The sequence below is a fragment of the Gavia stellata genome, chromosome 4, assembly GCF_030936135.1.
Source record: "Gavia stellata isolate bGavSte3 chromosome 4, bGavSte3.hap2, whole genome shotgun sequence".
Lineage (NCBI taxonomy): Eukaryota > Metazoa > Chordata > Aves > Gaviiformes > Gaviidae > Gavia > Gavia stellata.
In genome coordinates this window covers 61,875,661-61,903,216 of record NC_082597.1, presented here as the reverse complement: position 1 = coordinate 61,903,216, position 27,556 = coordinate 61,875,661, and the positions used below count along the sequence as shown (strand labels likewise).

Genomic DNA, 27,556 nt, shown 5'->3' with positions numbered 1-27,556 from the left:
TTGTGCTCCAGATTCTCTGGTGTGAGGTAAAATCTGGTTCTCCGTTAATGTAGAGAATAAGTATTATCTCATTCTCTGCATTTAAGACTTTGGCATGCTCGTACAATACCTAATCTGATTTTTACTTTCTAAAAATAGATCTCCCAACCTCCAGCAAATAAAGCTGCAGTTTTGCCTTAAGAAAACGAAAGAGGCCAGACAAGAGTTTAGTCATAAATCCTTGTAACTGTGGTCTCCGGATGAAGGACCGATAACAGTCTAAAATCCTGAGCTGAACACAGCAAAGCACAAGGCCCCAGATGTCACAAGATGTTGCTATCAATCCGTCGATCTTTGTGAACCACTGCTGAAGGATTAGTGTTCATAAATCATTGCTGGGAGGGCTATCTCTTAAGTCTCCTTATTCAGGCTCTGGAGCCAGTGCTGGGTGACAGCATTTGCATTCACTCCTCATGCTCCTGGTTGCTGATTAAAAATTAACCCTCTCATACCATTCGGTGTCCTTAGCCTGATTAGTCTGTAGAAGGGAGCATAGGAATTTTAATGAAGTTTGAAAGGACGTAGTCTTTTTGTTGCTGAGTTTCCGATTTTGCCCGCGGTTTGGTCTTGGCTGAAGTCTTGCAGAGCAGATTGTTGTAAATTATTATGGAAAGCTTGTTTTCCTGAAGCAGAATGAGCTGGTTACTAATGACAGGCTTGTTCAGCATGATTTTAGCTAAGTGTCTGAAAGGTATGTGGACAGGATGTTCCAAATTGCAAAAAATTCAGTCCAGGAGACTCTGACGAACTCTGGAAAAGGGCTGCTTCCTAGGGTCACTTACTTCAACTTTGCCCTGACTGTGTTTGTGCTTCAAGAGTGTTGCATGGGCAAAGTATTGTCAGATTGAGCCTTGCTTGGTTTGTATTCAGATGTGACCAGTTTGCCCTGAGCATAATTCTTGCCAGTACAGATGGAGCAGTAGTTTCATAATATCATTTACAGACATATGCTTATGATTGAGCTATGGATGTCTCAGTGTCTCTGAGAAGGTGTTTAGTGCAGTATTTGGATGTGTATTTCAAGGCTTCATCCTATGTACCCAATAGAAGTAATTTTCTGTGCTGCTTTTCAGTCATAATAGAAGTCTCTGTGAGAGTTTGGAAGACAAACCATGTCCAAATCTTTAGCCGAAGAGAATCGCTAAACCTTCAGTATGGATATAATTGATTATTCTTGCTTTGCCTTAAAAATTCAGGAAGTTTGAGAGCACTAGGTTATTTAAACATGGCTAGAGATGCCAAAAATATAAGTAACTGTTTTGATGCTGCTATCTTGCTTGGGCCAAGTGGCACTGATTTTTCTGTCTAGGTTGGGTAGGGAACGTTTAGGTGAATGTTCAGCCCTAACCAGTTGTTTACAGCTCTAGGAGAAGGTAGTAGGTTATGTACCTGCTCTTTGCTGTCAATAAGATGCTCCATGGAAAGCATTAACCCTGGCCTGAAATTAGGAGCAGTTGGACAGCAGTGTTAGCTGGAAAGCAGTGTACTTCAGCCAAAAGAAGCAAGCAGACTGCTGTCAATTTCCAGTCTTTCATACAGAAATCAGACCAAAAAAGAAGAGAAATCAGACCAAAAAAAAGAATATATTTGACTTTTTTTTTAAAACAAGAACAGGTTCCCATCTTCAGCCCGAGTCTCACCATACTGCTGCCAATGCATACTTTTTCCTTATATCTAAAATAGGTGGAATGAATTATGTATATCAGCTTTAAGCAATGGTGTATTAGGGAATTCTGTCTTTGTACTTTAGACCAATGTAATGAAAAATTAAATATTAATATGTCCTCAGAACTTTTCTCAAATATTTGTGATATGAGACAGTTAATTTAAGAGGCAGTGAACAGAGGTAAAGTTTTTACATTTGTTTTTTGTTACCGTGCAAGTAATCAGAATAGTCCAAGCAATGTAAATTAAACATTGCCAAGTAGGAGAACAGTTGCTAGATAGCAGTTGGGGAACTTTTATTCTACAGGAGTCTTGGAAATGGGAGCCTCTGACATTTACTGGATTGTAGGATGGTAGTGATATAGGTGGCTGCTGAATTCACGCACCCAGTGTTTGAAGTGTTACTTGTTTGTGTAAGTCCAGTGGAAGAAGTGACAATTATTTTGTGTCTCTCTTCCGGCAGAGTCTCCTTTGTGACTTGATCCCACGCAGGCTTATGAGGAATGGTTTCATTTGCCCTTCTGACACTTTGTGAGAAGGTGACCTTTATGGTTTTAAGTCTCCAAGAGTCTTGGTTCCCATGATTTTTTTCCCCCCATTTCTCTTCTCTCTAGATAGTCCCAGTGTTCACATACCTTTTCAGGCCAGTAATCTCCCAAGAGAAGTACTACCATGTCCCCTCTCTCAGTTTCTCTGTAGCTCCTGATAGGGAGAGGCAGAAATTGCACTGATGTGGCTTCTTATTTTTAGTATTTTCTCCTGTCATTGTTCATCCTGTGGGACAGGGTCTCCCATTCTGGGAAAGGGTCTTTGTAAGTTACCAAGTGCATTATAAATGCCTTCTGCCAAGTAGAGGTGAAAACTTAAGCCTGGTTCACATGTTTTCATGTGAATGATCTTCAGCCTCTGAAATGTCACACAAAAAAAATGAAGGCTTTATACCATGCATATGCCTGCCTGCATGTTCCTCCTCCTCACCTGTGCCCATTATTCTAGGCACTGTTGTCTTGCATTTTTGGTGAGATGCAACCTGGAAGTGATATCCTCTCTCGTAGATGCCAAGATCTAGTACGTGCCTTGCCATGTGCATTTACTCTGTTACTTGTAACCCTGCCTCTGCCATCATGGGTTCAGCACCCAGGGGACCTGGGGAGGAGATGCTGGTAAACACATCAATTGTTGGACCATGGGAGGAGTTTCAAAGGGTACCTGGCCTAGATGGGGACCTGCAAGCTCTCAGTATGCTCCCAAACTGTGCCTTTCCAAAGGGTGTTTTTAAATTTGAGGCATCTACATTTTAATTCATAGTCATCTAATGGATCAAGAGTATGGCAAAACCTCTAGATGTTTTTTTCTGCACAGATACTAGAGAACAAGTTTGACTGAGGAGCACTGTGTTTTCATGCTCAATGCATTGTAATTCACAGGTCAAATTCCTGCTCTTAGTACTAGTGGGTCTAAATAGAGTTTTCTAGAAGTTGTGCATGGATGCTTCTGTTCTGAGATCATTTAAGACCTGCACATGTAGTTTCCTTCTCTCTGTGTATATATACTTAGACGATTATTATGTTGATAAGTTTTCAATTCAGCAGGACTGTTTATCTTTCTCTCTTGAGAAACTGAAATTTGGTGCCTAGATAACATGCTCTCCAAACTTGCTATTAAATTAATGAATAGTGATTCCACAGGTTTTAACAAGATGGGCCAAGATTGTATTTGGACAAATCATTCCTAGAGATGGAAGAAAGGTCTTGTTCTTACAGCTCTTGTATCTAAGTATCAAACTAACAATTCATTCAGTTGCTCACAGTCCTGGATAAGTTCAGGGGATTGCTGATTTTGCTGCAGTTGCAGTATTAACACTGCTCTTTAATCATTAAATGCTGCTGTCAGCTGCTTCACACACTTAGTGTGCATGAACGTGATCTTTTAATCAGTTCTTGGAGCCATGCATATGCAATACTTATCATTAGATTATAATTAACTGTAATTATGTATGGAGATCAGCCCAAGCCATAAAATGTAAATTTAGATATTTACTATGTTAATAAGATTTGGTGAAGATAAAGGGCTTGATTTTTTTTTTTTAAATTTTCACTACCACAATAGTGTGACGGAGTCTTAGTGAAAGTGTTGTTAAAATTAGTATGGCTGCAGTTAACATCCATATTATGGTTTTCTTAGTGCAGATTGGTATAGATGAGGTTCAGGCCCAAAAGTTGATGTCATTCTCATAATGAAACACTGCCTCAGGGAAGCTGAGACAGTAGAAAACAGGTTGCAGAAGCCCTGAGAGGTGAGTTTGTTCAGAGGCGTGGCAGCAAGTGTTTTGAACTACGTATAAACATTCCTGATTGTTATTCACCTAAGGACAATTTTGCAAAAGGTGTGAGTAGGATTTCTGCTGAGGAAAGGGGAGTATTCCCCTTTATTTCAATGCTGCAGTTAAATTCCAGGCAGAAGTATTTTCCAGGTGTGCGCAGAGGTGCTGTGTTACAGCTGCGTCAGGGCGTGCTGTTCCTGACGCCGATTAACAGGGACCCAAGTACTGTGTTGAGCTGCTGTGTTGCTATGCTAACTCTGCAGTCTTCTTTTAAAGGCTTTATTGAAAAACGAATTAAGTAATATTTGGAATCATAAAAAAGATTTAATGGCTTCTGTGACTAAGGTTCTACATTAACGTTTAGCTTTTGCTGCGGAGACAGTTGCTTTTTTTTGTTTGTTTACATCTGGGAATCAAATCTTGCACGTTGTGCAAATAATTTAATCTTTATGGCTGTTGCTGATGCATATAAAGTGTTGCTGTGTTGATACCTGCTGGCTAAGGGAAGCAGGAAGGGATGCATTTATGCACATTACTGTTTACTGTATTTAATGGAAATGAAAAGTGAAGTAATAAATTACGGAACAACACACTAGAATTATTTCTCTTCATTTTGGAACAAAGAATCAGTGTTTCAGGTTCCTCGTTAATCACAGTCTAATAACCTGGATACACTGAAAAGTGCCCCTCTCCTTTTCCCCCTGCTCTGGTGTTTTAAGTGGAAACGATGTGTTTTGCTGTTGACTTGAAGGCTCTGTTTTGGAAAGATTTCTTGTAATGGTGAGGGGGGCTACAAAATTATTTTCAAAGCATCCCTGAACACAGTTCCTGGTACGAGAGTATGGGGAGGGACGACAGATGGGGACGGGACAAACAGGAGCTCTGTAGTTAGAATGAGTGCTGGATGTCCCACACCCTCACTTTAGTGTTTTCTTCCTAAAACCACTTCCAGATGCTGGAAGCTGACATTATTCATGCAGAATCTTTTTGAAGTGTTAACTGTTTTAAACACTTTCTAAGCCAACTTTTTTAAAAGGCACAGTACCACAAAAATGAAGGAATCGCAATATTTGGCTGTGTGACTAAAAATGCTTGGAAGTTAATCAGGTGTTTAAACATGTGAATTAAAATTATAGCCTCTAATAACATTACTATCCTAATTGTGAAGAAAATAAAAACATCTAGCCGGTTTGTTTACTAAGCGTATACATCTGACTCCTGCCACAAGACCCGTGGAATCTCTCTTTGCTCAGGGGAAAAGTGACACAGCATGTTAATAGATAATTACCTTCAATTGAAAAATAGATATGAAGCAAGTGAAGGAATCTATTATGTTTCCAGACTGGAATTGTATACAGTTTTCTGTGGTTCGTGTTACTTGACATATCAATTATGATTGTGTATCAGCCCTCTGTAGTAAAACAGTACTTGACTGTGTTCTCTAACCCTTGGCTTGAAGCCTGCAATATCATGTCTGCAAGTGGTGCAGCTCAGAACCATTGCTATAGGACACTTCAGTAGTTTCTGGTTACAAAACGTGGCAAGCAATGGTAAAAGCATGCCTGACTCTTTTTAATGTCTTTGGATTCCCAGCAGGAACATTTATCCTTTTGGTTGTGTCTTAATTAAACCTTGACGAGACAGATCTCCCCTTGCTGCGATGCCTGTTGCGGGCATCTAATTGCCTGGTGCTCCTTCCACAGTTAGCAGAGCAAGCTGGGGGCAGAGGATGACGTGGGCCATGTGAGATTAGAAGGACAGGCACGCTCTTGTTTTCCTCGTGACTATAGAGGGTGGTTGGAGCCAAATGGCTTCTTACGTAGACTTTTATGGCCACAAAGGTCTAACTTTAAACTGATGATCTCTGTTCCTGCTGGTGCTCAGATCAATGTCCCTCCTGAAAATGCTTTATCGTCCAGAATGCTCCTTGGTCAGACCTTTGACAAAGCCTTTGGTTTGAAAACCTGCTGGTCTCCAACTGGGATAACATAGCATATGTTGGGTTTTGGATCAGTCAAATATTCAGTTGCAATATGTAGAGCAAAATATAGTTTTGAGCAAGAAGTGCAGCGATGATTGACTGTATGTGCATTGAGTAGTGCTATGACTGTTCTAGGAGAAACCGAAAAGTTAGGCCAAAAGCTTCAAAATCAGATGTTTTAATATTAAAAACCTGTGTACTTCTGTATTTAGGCTGAGAGAGGCTCAGATGTTGCCTCTCAGAGATGCTGATTGTAGGAATCCATCTGACTCCTCCATGATGATTAGAGAAGCAGATACCTAGCACTGCTGAAAATTGGGTTGCTTTGGTCCCTATACTTGAATTTTTGTGCACCCAAGCTGGAAGTTGTTGGATAACAGCTTTTAGAAGAGGGCAACCAGAGAGCTCTTTTTTTTTTAGTAACTTCCACAACAGATAAAGGATTTAGCTCTAGATAATTTCTAGGGAAAGTAAAATTAGGAATTAAGATGCAACACTGTCACTAGAATCCCCTGATCTGTCAGAAAATCTCTTCTTGCTGTAGGTATTGCAATAGGCTACTGCTAAGCGATGTTTCTAATCTGTATTAATTTCAATTTCCCCTTGCAGTAATGCGTAGAAATCCATTCGGTATGGACATTTGCTGCCGGAAAGGATCCAGAAGCCCACTGCAGGAACTGTATAATCCCACCCAGGTGAGTGTCTTGTTCAAACTTCCCAGCCCAGTGTACAAATACAGTCTCTTTAGAAGATACTTTGGTCTGTTTTTTTCTCATTTATATGCAGTAGCTGTATTCAGCTTGGAGGACTGATCCTTGACCTACAGAGTTGAGCCATAAAGTTCTACAGTTTGAGCTAAGGACCTGATTTTTAAAGGGTTTCAGTTGTCTAATGATGCAGACTCCTCTAAAAGCTTTTTTAGGTGTTCTATGATTCTATGAAAAGCCTTAAAAGAGTACCTTTTAGATCTCCTAGCTAGAAGCTGATGCATTGTCATTTAATCTGTTGATAACACAGAGTGGCAGGGTGGGCTGAGAGAATGTGACATGATGCACATGAAACAGGGAGTGCGATAAGATTGTAAGTTGCAGTAATAGTACATGAATATCATGTACTATCATGGCTTTCAGGTAGCTAGCTGCCCTTTCTGTCCTGGTTCATTGCTTGTATGGGGTCTAGGCAAACACAGTAACTCACGCTCTTCCTTACGCTGTGTACTATTTAACACGTGATGATCTTGATGGGAGTGTAGGATAATCTCAGCTAAAGAAGTTCTTGTGACAAGCAGTGCAGGAAAGCTACCTGAAATTTGTGCTCCTGTTCTCTCCTCTAGATCGATTTATTCCCTACATGTGGGCTGAATTGGCACATTCAGGAGCAGCATTTCCTGTTGGCAGCTGAGAGGAAGTGCTGCCATTGAGAGAAAATGCCAGCTGACTATTAAACATATTTATTAAGGTTTAACAACCATCTATTATATATTTATCCATCAATGAATACATTGAGTTTTACTAAATTGGCTATTAAGGAAAGTGACTATCCCAATAAATCTAACTTGTTAAGATTTAACAAGGCAGTAAATGTTTTAAATACTGTTTGATTATGAAGAGACTCACTATATAGTGTGCAAAATGAAGTCTAAGTGATTTAAAGTATTTATATGAAGAATTTACAACAACCTAAAGATATGTGATATCTGTTATGTAGTGCAGTAAAGCTCCATTTCCTTGATAGTGTTGTTTTTATGAACATAGGCTGACTTTCTAATTCAATTTGAATTCTGTGCATGGCTGGGAACATGAGTTTATCATACTAATATACTGGCCTTTATTGACCATTATGGGAGTTAGCATTGCGTAAATGGAAAGTGCATGTAAAAGCCCTGAAGAGGAACAATCCAGTGCTACAAAGGAAAAATATTAGCATTTGCAGGTTAAATTTAAAGACTCTCTGCAGATGCTCAAGAAGGGTGGGTAAGCGAAAAGAGACTGGTTGGGTAATTAGTCTCTCTGGGGTCTGCTGTGTGTCAGTCAAAACTTCCTTGCCCTTTAACATTGTTAAAGGCCATCCTGTAAGAAAGAAACATCCCCTTCCATTGAAGGGCTGTAATCCCAGAGCCCTTGCAAGCTTGGTCAACTGAAAAGATTTCCTGAGCTTCCTGAAGCAAGGGACACAGCTGGCAGCTCCTTCACTGCCTCTCCTTCCTTTCTGCACACCCTGACCAAGCAAACCATTAGTATCCCCTTTCCGGGCTCGCCTACAAGCCAGCCAGAAAAGTCGATGTTTGAGGAAGTGTGGCAGTTCTTGCAGCCGATGTTGAACTAAGCAGATGACGTTTTTTTATGCCAAAGTGTTTCCATCAGCTCACTGACATCCGTTCTTACCAAGTTTTTAGGTTTTTTTTTTGCTTTGTTCATGGTAATTGTTTGCTTTTTGGATGGGGCTTTGCATGCTGCACTCAGTTGTAGAGGGACTGGCAATGTCAGGCAAGCAAGTGCATGCATTTTGGGAGAACAGTAACAAGGAAAGGCAGTGAGTAGAGGCTGCCATAGAACACATGACCCCTAGAATATTTCTTCAAATACATGGGTCATCTTTCTTTCTCCGTTTTTGCCCAAATAAATGTTGGTTTCTAAGGTGGCAGGTTAGAGACCGGTCTGTATTTTGGCGGTAGCATTCTTGCCCTCAGGAATTCACCAGTAGTTGTGAGGTTGGGGGGATAGACATCACACCCCTTATCATCTTCTTCAGTTTCTTGCTGAAGCAGTTGCGATCAGCCGTTTGTAAAGTCAAGTCAGAAGTCAATATATAATAAAAACGGAAGACGACATTTTTGGCCAAAATCTCTCTCTTACTGATCTAGATAATTGAAAACATTGGTTAACTCTGTAACGCTTGAACCATCAGAACCTGTTGGACTCGTGGTGTGGTGAACCTGTGTTTTTCTCCTGGGTGCCAGTGGCTGTGTGTGCTGTCACAGGAACTCTTTGGCACTCAGTTTAGCTGCCTCAGAGAAACAGTGGAGCAGATATTTGTAGTTGAAAGGAATCTGTATAATTCAAACACCAGACATAGGCCGCTGAAAGATGCCCTGCAGCTATGGCTTTGGATTACTACAAGCTAGGTGCAGTTGTGATTTTTTTTTTTTTGAAGGGCAGGAAACTTTAATTATTTAATGTGTCCGTGTGCATTTTTTTCACATGATCTAGTATAACAGGAGGACCCACCTATGGCTCGCCATCCTCTGCTATAGAGTGCACTATACATTTCATGTGCTTCAGGTTTCCTCACCCAGAGGAACCCCCAGAGAGAGGTGGGCAAGGGAGGGGGCTGTATGGGGCTCCCTGCTTTGAGATGGTATGAGGAGACCATACATACTCGCATGGAGCGTGCTTCTGGCTATTCCCTATCAGGGGAGATGAGACTTTGGCCATCGACTGAAATAGGTGCCAGATAGGGTCAATAGTCTCTCAGATCTAAAATGCTGTAGTTTAACATGATTAAGGTCATTCTACTGTGTGTGCAGCATCAGGTTGCACTGCCCTCATAAACCCAGATGGGGACAGGTTGATTTACACCAGCTGAGAATTTGACTGGGCATGTTTACTATGTTGACATATAACAGCCTTTCTGATCCTGCACTGTTTAGTTTCCTTCTATGGAGTTGTTTGAGTTGTTTGCAGATGCCATCATTTGTCTCTTGAATCTCTTTTTGGCTTGGTAAATAGCTGTGGAAAGGAAAGGAAGAAAGAAAAGAAGAAAAAAGAATAAGGAAAAAAAAAAAACCAAACCAAAAAGAGGAAGATTTGGCTTGAGTAAATTCAAATGTAGCAATGACCTGGAGGTGACTGAAAAGGTGGTCTGGTGGCTTGTAGGAGCTGAGTGTTAGAATTGCAGTCAAATTTGCAGTGGGCTGATACTTGTTCATACATTTGGTAGAGAAGGAGAGGATAAATGAGTGGAGAAAGCACTGAATTAGGGCTAGAGAAAGTGTCCATGACAAAGCCCATGTGTCGTTTATGTCTTAGTTGAGTGTCTGGCCTTGTGATTATTGTAAAAGTAGGAACAACGCTTTTGCTCTTTTGCCTGTTGTAATAGAGCAGAATGTGGGAAGTGCATTTGTCTGTGGACAAAGGATTTCTTCTCTAGGGCTTTCACTGCAACATTTTTCATGAGCACTAATACACCATGAGGGAAAGAAAAGTCAATATAACTGAGCTGGATTTACACTGAATAAGTGGATTTCTAGGCTGTCGTCTCCGCATACATGACAGGCAGCGTGCAGCATGTCTTTGAGACCCTGTTATCTTTTTTCTTTCATTTTCGGGTGGAGGTTTCATAATAAGGTGCAGAGGTACCTGCAGCAAATTTTGAGGGCTGAAATGGACCATTACTTTAATGAGTTTATTAAAAAGCCAGTTTGGAACTATTTTCCTTCTGCCACAGGGTTGTAAATGGAAAGAGAAAAAGGATTCAACACATGGCAAGTAGCAAAGGAGAAAATCTGGATGAAACTGAATACAGATGAAGAGCCTTGCAGGAATGTGACATAAGCTTGCGTTGTATCTTGGGTGGGGGTTTTTTGTTTATGAAACCCCAGGAATTTAAGAATATGGGTAAACAAATATTTGCAAGACGCATTCTTAGAAGACAATGTATGCAACTGTGTCTTGTAATATGCATGTCTGAGTACAGCCCCACTGCTCCAAAAAGAACAGATAATTGTGGATCAGCCCATGAGCTGGAGTCACCAGAAGTTCAGAACTGGGCAACATCATACTTGAGGCTTGCACACTTTAGTGGTTAACATTGATCTGTTTGGTGCAATGAATGTGCTACTGAATTACAAGAAATAGCAAACGAAAACAGACCAAATGTTAAAGGAATGGGAAATAATTGCATCTTTAAAGTTAGAATTTGTCTTGTAGTTGTCAAGATTAACATTTAATCCTCATTAAATGCAGGCTGCATCATTGTCTGATCTAACTATCTAGACTGCTGAGAGAAACACAGCAGAGATCCAGTCCTGTATCCATTAGGATCCAAATCGAAGGATGAGTTTGTTTCAGTTTCTAGTTTGACATTGCCCGACTTTAATTCATGAGTCCACATGACTATTTCACTAAAGGTCACACTGTTTGCCATTTGTTACCTGCCTTTTCAAACACTTTCCTTTTTGTCCAGGAGATGTATTTGTAGGTGGCTGCTTTTGGTGTAGCTGGAGCCAGGATGTCTGGTGATTTGTTAAACCTGGTGAGTCAGAGCTGTGGACCTTGTGTTGCCTTTGTGTTATAAAAACGTATTGAGCTGGTTTGGAGCAGTCATTCCGAAATGGTTAATTTCTTTTATTACTTCTGCTTTTTTTTTCTCCTCTCCTTCCCACCAAGTTGAAGGCAGAAAGTGAGCTGTTGCCTTGCAGACAGTGTTTATACATCCTCAGTCACCTCAGGCCACAAATGCTCCTTTTTGGGAGCTGCCATGTGATTATCTGTGGCTTAAGCTGTCTGGATAGCATCAGCAAACATCAACCTAGTTCAGCCCACACCACTCAACTTTCATCTGGGTTCGTAATTTCCTATCTTCAGTTGATTTCCTCTTGCTAGGATGACTCTGTAGGCAACTGTACCGGTTCCTGGACAGAGATTTGTGGCAAGCTTTGTGGTCTGAGCTCTATGTACACATCGTCCACAGCACTTTGAATCAAAGGTTCAAATGCTTAAAACCTGGTATTTCTGCCCTTGGTGGTCCTGAGGCACTGAGCACTGTGCACTTTGTTTCTGTGTGCTACGTCTTCTCATTCTTAGAAACACAAGAAACAAAGGGTCAGTCATTGAGTAGGATGAAAGGTCCAGTTCGCCTGGTGTTTCATCTCCGGCAGCAGGTGACCAGGACAGACTACAAGAACGATAAAGAACTCGTGATACTCTGCCAGCGCACAACAACCTGTGGGTCATGAGCTTCTTGAGCCAGACATGTGTCTTCATTAGCTACATCGTGCAAGAAGAGCCTGAGATGCCAGACAATTACTGTATCAATCAAAAGGGGGGAAAAATTGTAGGTCTCCAAAGTTACTTGCCAATTTCAGTAAGACAGGAAGATTACACCAGCACTATAAACCAGTGCTGTACACTAATTTTTCTCCTGTTTTCAGATATATATGTTCTGGGTGCCGAATTTCCTCCCAGGGACAGCAATACAGATATCCTGATGTGAACTTCAGCGTATGAGAAACAGTGCAGCTTATCTGAAGAGCAATAGGTTAGAGTTTATTGACGCTTTGCAACTGAGATGTTAGTAATAAATACATGTGTGTTCTTCTTGAGGGCAAGAAGTGGCCCAAAAGTTTTACCATTACTGAAAACATATGTTGTGTGATGGATGCTGATCTTTGTAGGCAAATCTATTTAGGTAACAATGGCATGGTAAGTGCAGCTCATAATCACGCATTTGATTGATCATAGATTAAAGACTCCTTAATGGAAAAGATGCAGAATGGAGACATGAGGAAAAGTCAATGTACAATGCCAGACTTTGGGTACATACTCCTGTTGGTAAACGACAGCTTTGTTTAATTAGCCTCTCTTGCCACAGCAAAATGCCTGCTGATGAAAAAGGAGCTAATTGATTTACTCCGTGGATGACTTCTTATGCAAAGACATTACTTGCTGTCATGCTTGGAAGTTGTAAAAGAGCAGCTGGCCTGGGATGAAATATTACATTAACCTTAGCAGAAAAATTGCACTAGTGAGAATGCTTTGTTATTAATTACTGATTACAAATGATAAGAGCCTGTTTTAGATGCTGGGGAAATGACTTGGGGAGGGTTTCGGGTACAGTGTGCTTCGTAAATCATTCATTGTGATGTGATGGATGCCTTTGTAAGTCAAGAGAAATTAATCAGACAAGTATGTACAGTAACTACCAGCACTCAAGGCCAGAATTATCCCCAGGACATGTTCATTCAAGTTACTGCAGTGCATTGGGATGAATTTTTGGGCACCTGTGTTTAATAAAAGACTTGTTACCTGCATGAAATCAAAAAATACAGCTGTCACTCAAAATAGCTCAGATTTCCCTAATAGGGAAAGAAGTAGTAAAGACACCTCTCTCTAATTTCTCCAGTCCTTGACTCATATTTTATTATTTTGAGAGCATATGGGTTTTAACGTAAAGGCTTTCTGGAGGCATAAAAGTATGGGAAGAATGATTTAGTAATACAGGAGACATGGCCAAAACCAAAAGGGTTTTGTGTTGGAGGGGAAAGAGGATAAGACAGCTTTCAAAACTGGATATCTGCATGCAATGTGTGGGCTCCCTGTTAGACAAGCACTTGGGCAGCTGGGTGGAGAGAAGACCTGGGCTCCAGCACTCCAACCCAGTGCCATTCAGCAGCTTTTTGTGTTTAATTGTCTCCAAATCGGGCATCTGGTGACTCGAACCATGTTGGTTCAGGCAAATGCTTGCTCCGAACTGACTAATGTTCAAATGGGGCACCTGCCTCTTTCTCTGCATTAAGTTCCTTTTTTTTCCTCCCCACTTGAAAGTTATGTACCAGAAAACCTGGATAATCATACTTCAAGAGGCAGGGGGTTTGGAGGATTAGGAAGCAAAGGGCAGTGGGAGAATATCAGTGTTTGCAAATAGGTGTAATGAGCAGAGATTTCTGCCGCTGGCTCCTGCAGAGGCAGAGTGCATCCTTTCTGTCTGCGTTTAACAAGCGCTCCAGCATCACTGGGTAAATAGCTGTATCCCAATATTCTCAGCCTAGACTTTGTAAACTGCAGCCTCTCTTGCTTATTTCTGGTGCAAGTAGTTTTTGGGCCGCTTTCTCCATTGTGTGAAGGGTAGCAACTGTGTGTGTTTAAACATTTGCTTTTTTTTTTCCTGTGTTGTTTTTTTATCAAAGAGGTTTCTTAACTTTGTGTAGCAGAATCGTAGCCCACTTGCAACAGGGCCAGATGATCTCTTTAAATCCAGAGAGCTCAGCTTCAACCTCTGTCTCCCTGAGGGACTGTAGTGTATCCCAATAGACATAATTATGAAAATGAGAGAATATAGACATAAAACCTATCTACTGGTACTTGTAATTCTCATTTACTATCTAACTTTAACATTAAGGAGGGGCAGAAGAAGTTGTTAAATTTGCAATTATTTTCAAGAGATTAGATTCCCCAAGTCCCATTTTTAGACTTAACTGTATCTGATGTAGCACCTCAAGTCCTACAAACTGACCTGTAATATTCATTGATATTGTATGTAATATTGATATGTATTATTTATTTACTTTTTAGCTCTGTACAACAGAAATTAACCTCAATAATGTAACCAGCTGCACCTTACCAAAGCTTTCTTCAGTAAAAGTGCAATAATCTGGTGGTTTGTTTATGCAGAGAGATTCAGGAATACTTTTCTGTAAATACTACAGACAAAGCAAGATTAAAACACTGCCCCTTGAAAGATGTAGCTGCAGAAGCCAGCATGCCTTTTGGGACTAGTGTGCTAAGGAAATGCATGGTACTGCAGGGAGGCAGCCTGTAGAGTTTTTGTACAAGTATGTAAATCATTAAATGAAGCACAGATTATTTAAGGACGCTTTCCAAGTAAGTTTTCTCTTTGCTGAAGTTTGTGGGGAGGAGTAAGGTGGGTTGAGCCGGGTGCTAATCCGTACCGCTCACGTAATGCACGCTTCCCCTCACGTGGGGCTGTGCCGCATGGTTATGGACAGGGCTAAGCAAAAAGGTCAGCTGGAAAATACACAGTTTGGGGATGACTGCAACTAGCTGTGAATTTGGGCCGAGTTCTTTCACTAGTAGTAGCTGGGAAACACTTGGGTTGACTTGGGGTTAATCTCACAGCTGTGTGTGGGGTGGTGATGCACTTAAGGTGATTTGACTGTGCATCCCACACTTGCAGCAGGGTGCTCAAATCATGCGTGCGGGTGAGGCAGTGCAGTGAGTGTCTTCAGTCTCTCCTGTTGATGCCGTCTTGCGTTCTGAAACTAAATAGAAGAAATGAGCAGGATGTCAGGCTAACAGGCTCTTTGTTAAGCCTCTTGTCATGATCTGAGGCTATAGTAGAGTAAGAGCCATGGTCGTTTTAAGACCTTGTGTGCTCATCTGTTGGTCTAGTAAAACAAGGAGAAAATTGTGCCTTGCTCTGTCAATCCTGTTTGTCTGATATCGTCAGACCCCCATGACAGCAGTAATTAACAGTTCACTGAATCCGAAGTATGAACCGGAGGGGCCCGGGTTGTCGATGCTGATGGTCAGGGCACTCTCCCAGAACTAGAGAACCGGGAGCCGAATCCCTGCAAGCAGAGGACGCGTGCCCCATGCAGCAGGGAACACCCTAACTGCTGGTTGTTGGAGTTCTTATGTTTGCTTGTTGAATCATCAGACTGAAAGATTGGTTGTTTCAGTAATCATCACCTGGGCCAGCAACATTTAAACTGCTTTTAGTCACTAGTTTTCAGACCTTGCTTCTTACTTATGTGGAAGAGGTGTGGAAAGAAAAGGAAAAAAGTATTTTTACAAGGTAATACCTATACAGCATTTGAACACAGCAAAACCAGTGTTTATATTGTGTATGTCTTTTTTTCCTCTATAAAACTAACATAGTAGCAATTGTACTGGGGCCACTGAAGTAGATCTTTGTTGCTCAACCTACCTGTAGCAGTTGTATATCTTGGTGTGGATGGGGTCTTATGTTTGAACCATCCTTACATTCATGGGGCAATGGCAAAATGTCGGGGACAGAAGGAAAACAATTTTATTTCCTTCATGCCAAGACTATTGTGTAGTTGCATTGGAGGGCGAGAGTGGCTTTGTATTGTAGATTTTCCAGCATGCTGTCAGTGTAGATGTTTCTGTCCATCCATAACCTTGGGAGAAAAGTGAAACCTGATTTCTTGAAAATTGATGGCAAAACTGCTAAGCTCTAAAGAGGTCAAACTTCTAGTTAAAAGATCTGATCCAGGGGGTCAGAAGGGAGCTATAACTGCAACTCTTGTTTTATCTCCCTTTTCACCATTCCACGCATTCTGTTGCACTAGAAAATGCTGAAGAGTGTAAGTCTGATGCTGAAAGGATTTCCCTTTCTTTTTTTTCTGGTAGTGACATAATACTATAGCCAAACCAAAGAGAGCTGGCAAATTTACAGTGCACTGAAGTTTATATGTATTTCTGGTGCCTGAAGAATCCAGGAAGGAGTGTTCCTTTCTTTTTGATCTTAAATCGCATCTGAACAGTATTCTGAGTGTGGTTCCAGCACAGGGCTAAAAGCAAAACATTACATCCAAGCTTTAGAGGAACAGTAAAAAACCCACAATATTCCTGCAGTCAGATTGCCTGGCTGCACAGCAAATTAGCAAACCTCTGTAGCTATCAAATTGATGCCCTAATATAAATCTTTTCTATTCTCCCTGTAAGCGTGGGCTGTGTCTTAGATCATTTCAGACAAGCATCTGTGGATTAGTAAGAGGAAGTGAATATTAATTCAATTAGAGGACAGAAGATGAACAAACAGGCTGTCATGGAGAACTGACATCAGGAGCTGAAGTAGCAAAGATCTCTAGCTGGGAGAGGACAGTTTCATCTATTCAAGTCAGGCTTGGCTTTTGCCTTGCATACATTTTACTTATGAAATGGTAGTTGAAGGAGTTGTATTTACGTAGCAATATAGTTAATGTCATATTTTGGGAACTAAGCCTTGATGTCAATAAATAGATGGAGAGCTGTAGAGCAGATGCACAGTGGTAGCTTTCAGTTCATTTTGATGCATTAAATATTCATAATAAGCTCAGCTGAAGGAGAAAAGAAATGTTTCATTGAACAGGTAAGGAGAAGCTAAAATAGTTGATGCTTCTCCAGAGAGTAACGTCTTACTTAATGTAAATTGAATGAAGGTTGCTGTGGTGAAGGTGAGATGCAATATTAGGTACTTCCACAATTGGTGCTTGCTTTCTGTAAGAGATTGTTGTGCCAGTGACATCACTCTCTAAAGTAATAGCCAAGAATGACTATTCTGGGCAATTTGTGTAGGCACAGCAGAGGTTTTTCCCTTCTTTTTTTCCATAGCTTTGGACCTACAAAAGCCTGTGTAAGGACTTTCTTACATTTAAATGCCACATATTTACAGCCTGGAAACAAATCTTTCCACACTGTGCTTTCCAGGCATGGCCATACTGTCACTAAGTGGGTAAGTCCTGTATCTGTAGGCTTCTCTCACCACCTCTACACATGCTCCCGTTTGTTCATGGTTTGCTGCTAATCTGAGTCTCCATCTGTAGGTGCTCTACTCTCTACCTGATGCAGAGACACTTTTGCCTCTGTTTCTGTGCAGTTTCTAGCCCAGGTAGGACTTGGCCTCTGGCAAGGAATCAGGAGCTCTGGGGTGACACTAAAAACTAATGCAATGTGCATATATAAATATGTGATTCTGTATGTTTGGGGGTAAATTTTACATCATAGAAAGCTTTGCATTGACAGCACAATGGTGGAGCATGATACACACAGTTGACTTATGTCTAGCTCCTAGCCTCGCGGGGCTCAGTTATGCTGCATGTGGGCTGTCTAGCTGTAGGGATAGGAGTGATTCTTCTGCTTTCTCTACAGCTGTTTTAATCTTCTTTATTTCATGTAAACGTAATAAACTTTAATTAATAGAAGGTTAATAAACTATTGCTGAATTTGCAGCTGTGTGCAGGGGAGTAAGGTTGTCTTCTTGCCAAGACCTACTCCTTTGTTCTTGCCATTCCTCTTCCCCATTTCCTCTAGCCCAGAAGTCTCCTCCTCAGCCTGATGTCTTCAGCTCTGCTCAGTCTCCCTCTTCCATTCCTACCTTTTATCCTACAAAAACGAGAATATATTTACATGAGTTACAGTGCAGGTTTATGGTCATGGCTTTATCAGAAAGTTGTGGAGCCAGGCAGTGAGAGAACGAGGGTGGACAATCGATGGCAAAGCAGATAGAGAGGAGAGACTTGTCCTTCTGAAAATTACACTCTTGTGTATTTGTTTATTTTTAGTCCACTACTACAAAAACAAACTAGGCAAAAAAAAATATTTTTGTTTGTCTGCTGGTAAAGAGAGCTCAATGTCATCTTTTGAGTTTATAAAAAGCAGTACTGCTTTTAATGGGAGTGTATAAAAAAATCTTTTATGTCAAGAAAGTAATGGCAGGTCAGGTCTTGTGTTTATTAAAAGGGAGGGAGCTAGAAAACAGGCAGCGCAAGATCTGTGCTTTCACCTCCAACAACCTCTAAAGAAGTCATGGGAACTGAGATGTAAATGCATCGAAGGGCTTTGTTTTCAAAAGGAATGTAACAGATTGCTCTGTTCATCCTGCTTACGATCCCTGAATTACACAGCTGCTGATATGTAGCAGATGGATTGGTGGAGTTTTCAAGCATCACCTTCATGCCTTGCACACAGTATCATGTCCTGGTCCTCTTTGACAGACCCACTTCAGTTTTCACTTGGGCTGTTGAGTTGCTGTATAAAATATTGACGCTGAAGGAAGAAAACTGCCTTTTTACCCAAGTGTAAATGATCTTGAAACAAAATACATGGGATAAAAGAATGATTTCTTAGGCAGGTTTAATGAATAATTGATTTCTGCTTCTCATGGCGTTATCAGTGTGATTAAATCGGTGGCTAAAGAAGTAAGACAGAAGGTGTCTGCTAAGACACTGAATCTCTTTATCTGACCACTGGGAAAGTACTGCCATCTGTTATTAGAGGCTGTCCTGCAGTCATGCAGGTTCAGGATCTGTCTTGTCACTAAAAAGTCAGTCTTGTGTAAGTACCAACATGATAAAAATCCATGTATTCAGTCAGTTATCTGCATCCAAAAATAACCTAAATAAGCTTGCTTCCTTCCCTGCCAAACCTGCTCTTGGCTTTGGAGGCTGTACATTGAAATGATTCTTGCTTTGTGCAGATCGGCTTTGCACAGCGTATGTGGGTATTGGCATGTGTTTCCATTGGATCTGTCACAGAACTACTGGTGATCACTAACTTGGGTCACTCACCAAGCCCCAGAAAATGGTTGCTGTTGTGATTCCTTTTGCTCTGTTAAGAAGTATGTTAAAAATTGGAGAGGCCTGAGGAGTAAGAATAGGGGATAGGAAAGCAGTCTGGATGCAACTGGGCTTCACCAGCGTGTGTATCTTTAGAAAACGTACTTATGTGGGACTGTTGTTTCTTCCCATGGGTTTTGTGTTGGAGAAATAGGGCACAGAGGGTAATTGCAGAGGCCAAGCAAAGATAAAACTAAAGGGGAGACCTCAGCCTGCAGCTGCAGGCACTGTAAGCAAACCACTCATTTAGAAATTAGTGTTATAAATTTATTACAATTAACAGCTACTGTTGCTTTATTCTGCAAAATTAATTCTGAGAAGCAGCTTCTGACTTTCTTCTAAGTAACATCTCTTGGACACCGCAAGGGTCTCTTGGAATAACACTCTCCCATGTGCGTCCTCACTGTCACACATACCAGCTTCAGATCCTGCATACAGTGAGGTGCTAGAATATGTTTTGCTGCAAAGCTACAAGTCCACATGGAACAGGAAATCTAAATACCATATTGCTTGGTATGATGAAATGGTCTGATGCCTTTTGAAAGTCAATGGAGATCTTTTTGCTGGCTCTTGCAGATGTTGGAGCAGCCCCTTGCATAGGAGGAGTCTCATCCAGTGGCTACTGAAGTCAGTAGAAAGACTCCTGCTAAGTTGCTTTTTTTGTCTTGGGGTCAGTCTCTTAGTTGCACAGACTTAAGGAAATGCTCCATTCACATTGTTAGCAGCACTGATTGTGTTATAAATACTACACTGAGCAACTGGTCCCAGAGAGCTAACATCTGTTCAGTGATATTCAGTCATGCATACTGTAGTCTGTGTCTCTAAGTGTGGGGACGTTAATGCTTTCGTTGAATCACCATAATGATAATACAGTAATCATCATCATGTCAAAGTCGCAGCAGTAGTGACCTGGCAAGGCGCAGTTCTTGCATCATGCTGTGCTGCAGCTATGTTCAGCCAATGCTCTTGTCTGAGCTAGTTTGCACAATGAGCACACCCTACGTTTTAATACTGGTTTTGCCATTAGTATTTTTTGTCCTCAGATCATTGCATCTCTCATTCTACACTTGTAAAATGAGTTTTGCCTGTTTATCTATTTCTCAGGGGCATATTGGTGGCATAATTATTATCTACGTAGTGTTTTGATTGTAGAAAATGACAAGTATAATTACTGGTTACAAGTTAAATTGTGCACCTACCAAAACCACACAGCTGCCATGAGATGTATCTCTTAAATTCCTCACTTACTTGAAGGCAAACCAAGTATTTGGTCCTAACTATAATGAATCTAAATCAAGATGTACCCGTTTGATTTTCAGACACATAACATTGGTGGATGCTGCAGTGACAATATATACTGTCTGAAATGTTCATCTAAATGACATCAGGGAGAGCCCATGCTTGTGTGGAGGCCTTTATAGACCAAGGGCAAACTGCTTACTCATGCACAGATATGAACATGCATGTGCGCATACCCCAGCTGCTGCTGAAATCTATGAATTAGGGATGTGCGCAGTCTTGCTGACAGATTTTGTAAGAGTCTTGAAAAGTGATGGTTTTGTATGCCCAATGCTTTATTATGCATACGAAATATATATTAGTAAAACTGAATTTTGATTCCACAAGATGTATTTGCGTGACTGGGTGTGGTTAGCTTTCTGTAGTCCAGCTGCCGAGCTTTGAGCTGAAACAAGGAATTCTCAATGGGAAGAGTAATTGTTTCAACTCAGAATTAAGTGGCTAATCATTAGGAATTCAATTGGCATTAAGTGCACAGCATTAATCATGATACACTAATGTGTCATCGATGTGGATGTAGGGTGTACTCCACTGAAATTTGCTAATTAATGTATGTGGTTTTTATTAGAAAGGGTTAATGCGTGCTCTGTTGTTAAGCAGGATATGGGAGTGTCAGAGGCTGAGAATTAAGGGGTTTTCAAGAGGCTGCCCTGCTGTTATGTAGTTCAGAGCACACATTAGTGAGGGCTGAAACCCTTAGAAAGGTACCTTTTTTTCTGAAATCCGATACTAAAGTTGACACTGAAGATGTAGCTTGAACAAAGTAGTGTACAATGCTAAATACTAAAATACTACGTGCCCTAAATGTCCCTGCATCATGACCAGGGAGTCCCAGCTTGCACCAAGAGTGCAGCTGGGTTGCATGTAGCTGGGACATCTCAAGCAGGGGACAGAGATGCAAGTGCTGCTTTCAAGCATGAGGTAGATCTGGTCCACTGTGGTGGGGCGGACATTGCCACCTGCCTGACAACTTTCACCAGCACCCTCAGACCCCAGAGGCGTGGACCAGCTGTGATCTGCATCCCCCCCAGGCTGTGCTGGACCTCTGCATCACAGTCCTGACACTAGAGAGCCAGAGTCCTGTACCTGGGGTGGTCTCTGCATGTTCTTGCTACCACCTGTGTTACTCCAAAATGTTTTTGATCTCTGTTCTGAAACTACTGAAAATATGATACTATAACATAATGAATGATGGTGAATATTAAACTGAATGGCATCTGGCTTATTCTAAATAACTTCAGCTAAAATGTTGCTATTTCCCTGTATTGTGGAAAATTCCCTGCTTCCTAACCAGCAGTTACTGCATGTCTCTGAAACAAAATTAGTCATTGTATTCATTTGCTTTGCAGCAATACAAACTCCCATGTTGAGAATTAAAAAGTCTCCTGTGTTTAATGCCTGAGGGCACAAATGTAACCTGTTTAAATATCATTCTTCAATTATCCTTTGAATCATCTGCCTTCCACGTCTTCCCAGACACTGTAAAATACCCTTCTGACTACCTATCAAAAAATAGTACATCTGTTCTTTCAGTTCATTTCCCTAAACTGTAATCAAGCACTGTTTCTGTAATAAAAATGAAAAGAAATGTCTAGCTGGAACAGCATTCTTCACTTTTATTATTGAAAAATGTATTAATGTTCCCTTATCAAATATATCCATTTAACAAATCATTCCATTTTCTTCCATCTTCAGCTTTTTTTTTTTAAAAAAAGGCACAGAGAGCCATTCTTTCCTCGTCATAAAGGCCAGGCTTGATTTGTTTCTTATGCTATAATCTCATGAAACCTAAAAATGGATTATGGTAAATAGCCTGTTGACCTCTCTTTTGTTTAAACATAGCTAAAAGATTAAAGACCCTTACTATATCTGGTCTAAGTTGTCATTTACATTAAAGCAGTGTAGCACAAGCTGTTAGTGGAAATTATATTTAGGCATCGGGTAAAAGCTTGTGTGTCTTAGGTTGAAGTGTATTTCCAGCCTGGCTTTGGCAATTAGAAAAGTGAGTGATTCATTCAGGTTTCTGGTGGTTAAGTCTCAGGGACAGGCACTCTAAAGTACTTTCAAAAGTGCTTCCTTTTCTCTCTCTATTCAGAGGAAAAGAAACAGAGGGAGCACTTCAACTCCTCAACTCGGAGGCTTATTTTTTCCGTTTGTTGTAGAGGCTTTATGAAGTTCCTTGAGTTGGCAAAGGGATGCAGACCAGGCATCTTAGTCTGCCAAATCCAAACAGTGTCATTCTGCATCCACCCTTTGCTCACTTTCTGCTGGCCTAAGGGTTACACCAGGTTCATGGCGGTGGAGGGTTGGCCCAAAACAGCCATGGCCGGGTGCGTTCTTGTGGATCCTCGCAAGGCAGCAGCAATATCTAGACATGTGTCTGAGTGAGGTTTGCTTTTGGGCAGATTCCAGCCACATCTTCCCAGGTGGATCTGTCCAGCTGCAGGAAATGGCACTCTGTGGTCCAGCTCTCTAAAGTGTGAAGAGAAACGGTGAACGTCCCAACTTCCCGAGCAGCAAAACGCAGGCTCCCCAGTGCTCCCTCCTGGTGCTGGGCGAGCTGATGCTCAGGAACTGCTGCTGTGCTGCACCAAAGGGAGCTGAACAGACCAAATGGACCAGAGGATCTCCTTCAGTGGCGGCTAAACACCATTAAAAAGCTGTGTATAATCCCTGAGGCCTGTTTAGCTCAGGAAGAGGGGGAAAATGTATTGGTTTTAAGAACTGTAATTAGAGATAGTAGCTTAGTGGTGGTTGTTTTCCCAAAAGACTGAGATACTGTGGATTTTCTGAGATCCCCAGGTGTCTAGGATGTAGACACTTTGAAAAATCTCACTCAGGGACTCTAGAACGCAGTTAAATCACACATTAACATCAGGCTCGGTGGGCACCCAGCAATGTCAAAAGCTAGGCCTGGAGCCGAGTGCATTCAGCAGCTTCCTGGGTAGAAAAGGCCCCTGAGCAGCAGAGCTGCTGCATGCTAGTGTGTGAGGTGCTCCATCAGACCAGTGCAGAAGCCAAGCACTTGGCTCCTGCTCATTCATAGCGTATATACTTTCAATAAAGCGGAGACAATTGTGTGTGCGTATTCAAGGCGGTATTCATCTTCATGCAGTATTTGACGCTAGTAATTACCAGCGTTTGGCTGTTCTTACAAGTGTTGAAATCCTGAGGAAAATATAAGGTCCATTAAGACTTGCTGCTTCCCCAGGCATACAGATAGCACACAATGTGCAAGCACTAGGATTTCTAAACTGCTTTTTTAATCTTGAAACATCACGTGTGTACTTATTTCAATGTGTCTGTAAAAAATAATCACACAAAAAGGAAACCGTTGTGGGGAAGATAATATTGTGGGGAAATGAATAGGTGTTTTGGACCAGTAGCTTCTGAAAAAATGAAAATCCATGATTATTCAGTAGTGAAGGAAAATAAAGCCGGGGGGGGGGGGGGGGGAGGGGGGAAGTCCTGCTGATATGCCCTTTTAGAACAGAGCTAACATCAGTAATTCTTGCTTTGTGCATTAAGTTTTAATGTGTAGACAGGCACTCTGTGCATAGCTGGGTGTCTGTGGAGTCATCAGAGAGCACTAATAAATGCCTGTCATATCAAGAATACATTACAGAGAGAGCCAAGTTAAGTGAATCTTTTAGTTACCATTAGTCATTTTTCATTAATATTTTTAACTGCAGTATTACCCACTACGCATTAGGTAGGATAGAGGGGATAATGCCTGTGATGTGCTTTATCCTGTAAACAGAGGTTTCTTCCAAAATGGGTAGTGGTGGTGGTGATCAGGATGAATGTTTCAGCTGTGATCTCACCAGTGTCCCTTTTTTTTTTTTTTTTTTTTTTTAATTTAAGACTATAGTAACCCAGATGGGAAAGGAAACAATTTCATCACATGGCTTGGCATTAAACAGCACCCACCATTTACATTAATGGCAATTGAATAGTAACGACTGTGCTGGAAATGGAATATCCGTAAGCATGTTTAATATTGGGTATTAAAAATAGCATCTAGAAAGGAATTTCCACAATACCAAATGTGTTATTCCAATCCAGTGTGTCCTGTTTTGGTATATGTATCTGCTGCTACAATCCTGTTTAGCCGTAACCTTTGAAGGACAACCAAACCGGGACCGGCCAGGGTGGAGGCGGGAGAGTGGCAGGGAATTGGCCATGACCCTGCAGGTCCCGCTCTGGTCTCAAGTCGCCGCTCGGCAGGACTACCTCTTCTGACACGTTGCTCACTTGAGGGCTGGATGAAGCTGGATTCCTGAAGGTCTGTCAGCATGAAAGAGTTACGTTTGATTTTACTTGTGCTCGTAAATTTTTCCGCAGGATAACGTACCTCTGCCAGCTTACACTTTTTGCTTTTAATCTGTTCTTTTTCATCACTTTCTGTTCTAAAGTCCCAAATTCTGAACTATATATCCCACAATAATGGCATGGTTGGGCATACATGTGAAGATGTATCCTTCCCAAGATGCTGAGCAGTTAACAGATAGAGTAAGAGGTACACACTTCATTTGTATGATATAAAGGCTTTTCAGCATGGATTTAGGATTACTCTCAACTTTGCATCATTCTCAACTTACATCAATACTGTTCTGTTTGTAAAACTACTCTCCAGTAACCAGAAAGGCTCCGAGAGAGGAAATTAAAATTTTAGGAACTCTTACAAATTACTTTACACAGTTTTTTTCTCAACCGTTACAAAATTGAAAATAAAGTCTGATGGTTCAGTATCTCTGCAAGCTAGAAAGGGACATTGTAATTATCTTTGGAAAAATGAGACATTGCCTTTTAAAGCATCAAAAGCTTCAGTCTCTGCTTCTGATGAGTTGTGAAATATCAGCTCCAAAACATGTAATTGTTTTGGAACTAAAATTTGCACATATTCCAACTCAGGCTAATATTATCCAGTAGGAAATGAATTCACACTATAGAAGGAAATATATAATTTTTTTTTTTTCCTTTGTGAAGCAAATTACCCTTGCTACTATTACCTATATGAAGTGGCCCAATTTATTTTGTTATATGTGTTCCAAAAGTAATTTATGCATATGTATAGACATGAATTTTTTATTTTCTGAAGGATGCTGAACTGCCAGATGTGGATTTAACCACAAGTCAGATATGTTACAGCTTCCGCTGCTGTTGTCTGGGGACAGTCACCCGGGCAAAAAGAACAGTATCCAGCCGTGAGTTCCTTGCAACATTTTCTGTGACTGCCAAGTAATTCTGTGCCTTGAGGATCAGGACGTGTGTCAGCGGTGAGTGGGATGGCAACCACGACATTTGTTTCTATGCAGCACTAAATGACTCCTAAATTTTAACGCTATATCTGGTGCAGAAATAACCTTTGTCTTTACTGCTTGATTTTAGAGTAAGGTTCATGGGGGTGACCCAGAGAGCTACAGTCAGCTACCGGGATGTCGTATGAGCACTGTGGCCCTGTGGTGCAGAGCAGTGATTAGGACACGGCTGTAAATCTTTGGGGGAAATAAATTTAAGGGATGCTATCAAGCTGCAGACAATTTGCATGCCAGATGAATCTCAGGAAAAGTGATTGGGGCACATAAATATTCCACCTTTCTGGGCTGTGACTGTATGCTGATTATCTAGCGGCAATAGCTTCTTTAATGAATAGAAATACTTCAGTTTCACATTCTCCAGGGCTTAATTTTTGTAAGTGAACTGCTGATTCAGTTCTACCTCACAAAATAACTCAGTTTGGCAATAATTCAAGGCTAAAAATGTGAGCTGTAACTGCCTACTATTTATCAAACAAGCAATTACATGGAACAGTGCATCATTCCATTGAACAACGTTTAAATTCTTCTCACTGTGTTTTATAAAGTAACATCTCCTGGTTTTGCTTTTGTTACTCAACGGCTCCCAGTACTCTGGCTGTAGGCAGCCCAGGACTCATTAGAAACTTCTGGCAGCCCACTGCGATGGCTCTTCGTGATAGCATTTTCTCCCCGCCTCTGCAGGTTTTGAAGGGTCAAGGTTGGTGAAGAAATGCTAATGTGCTTTTGTTGCTGCTGAGTTTATCGATCCTGTACCTAGATTGAATCATCTGGCTGGGCCTTGATCTGCTTTCTGTGTCCTTTCTCTCGCTCAGCAGCCACTTGGCACCAAGTGTTTTACCGGAGTGTTGCTAGCGCAAGGTCCCTTGTATATCATATGCATACATCATCTATCTATCGTATGTACTTCTTCAGATCTTATCTAGAAAGCTGCAGGGATGTACACTAGAGCTTAGATTTTGACCTTAAGACTTGGATGGACCCCTTTGTCCTCAAAGCATCTGTACGCCTTAAATTTGAAGGCCAGCATACGTCTTCATTCAGCCCCATCTTTCAGTGGTGCTGATGTTATTTGCTGTATTCATGTAGCCAAGCCTGACCTCCTCTTGGCTCTGTTAAGGTAAGAGGGCCATTGAGTTAATTGGTGTTTGGATGGGAATGTCATGCTGTGGAGGTGGCGAGAGGAGCATGTTCTTCCCTCTCTGTGCTCATTTCTGAAGCTATGGTCCCAGGACAGTGGTGGAGGTGTGTTTTTTAGGATTGCTATAAATAGCACTCCAGGCAGACAGCACCGTGGGGAATTTGAAAGCATAACTCTGGCATAAAATAGCTGCTGTATAAAAATGTTAAATACGGGGGTTGTGTGCTCTTAGCTGACACTGGGAAAGGCTTCTTGAGCTTGTCCTTTAGAAGCTCAGTTTGGGCTCTGAAAATTGGACAAATTTTTATCTCTTCTTTTTCTTCCCCGCCTCACTGTGTAATCAGAAACAACTGTTCAGCAGGGTAAATAACATCCACAGGGAGGCTGGTGCAGGCACTGTAGTTTCCAGTTTGGTCTCTTTTTGCCCCCATTGCCAGTGTCTCAGAGGATGAATGCAATAACTTTGCTGAACTCCTTGCCTTTGTTGTGGCGGTAATTGTCTTGAGTCTGAAATACTCTCAACGGGATTGTTTGATGGTGGAAAAGGAGAAATAGGATGTAAGATGGGCTTTTCTTTTTATCGGGACTGATTCTGAAGGGTTGAAAGCAGCAAAATCCTGCAGAAATTTGGGCGGCCGGGGCTTGGGGTTTATTTTTAATCACTTAGGATTGTGTATAAATAAGCAGGTTTGTGGAGTAGCATGGTGCTGGT

General features: G+C 41.3%; 1 protein-coding gene across 3 annotated transcripts in view; it reads left to right on the top strand.

Moving 5' to 3' along the window:
- Positions 1–27,556, top strand: part of CHST11 (carbohydrate sulfotransferase 11) — a 170,217-nt gene that overhangs the window by 68,704 nt on the left and 73,957 nt on the right. For 2 of the 3 annotated variants that reach the window (XM_059817091.1, XM_059817092.1), the window contains exon 2: positions 6,618–6,709. In XM_059817091.1, the coding sequence (XP_059673074.1) occupies positions 6,618–6,709 (92 nt within the window). The remainder of the gene's footprint in view (positions 1–6,617; positions 6,710–27,556) is intronic. The other variant, XM_059817090.1, reaches the window with a different exon arrangement.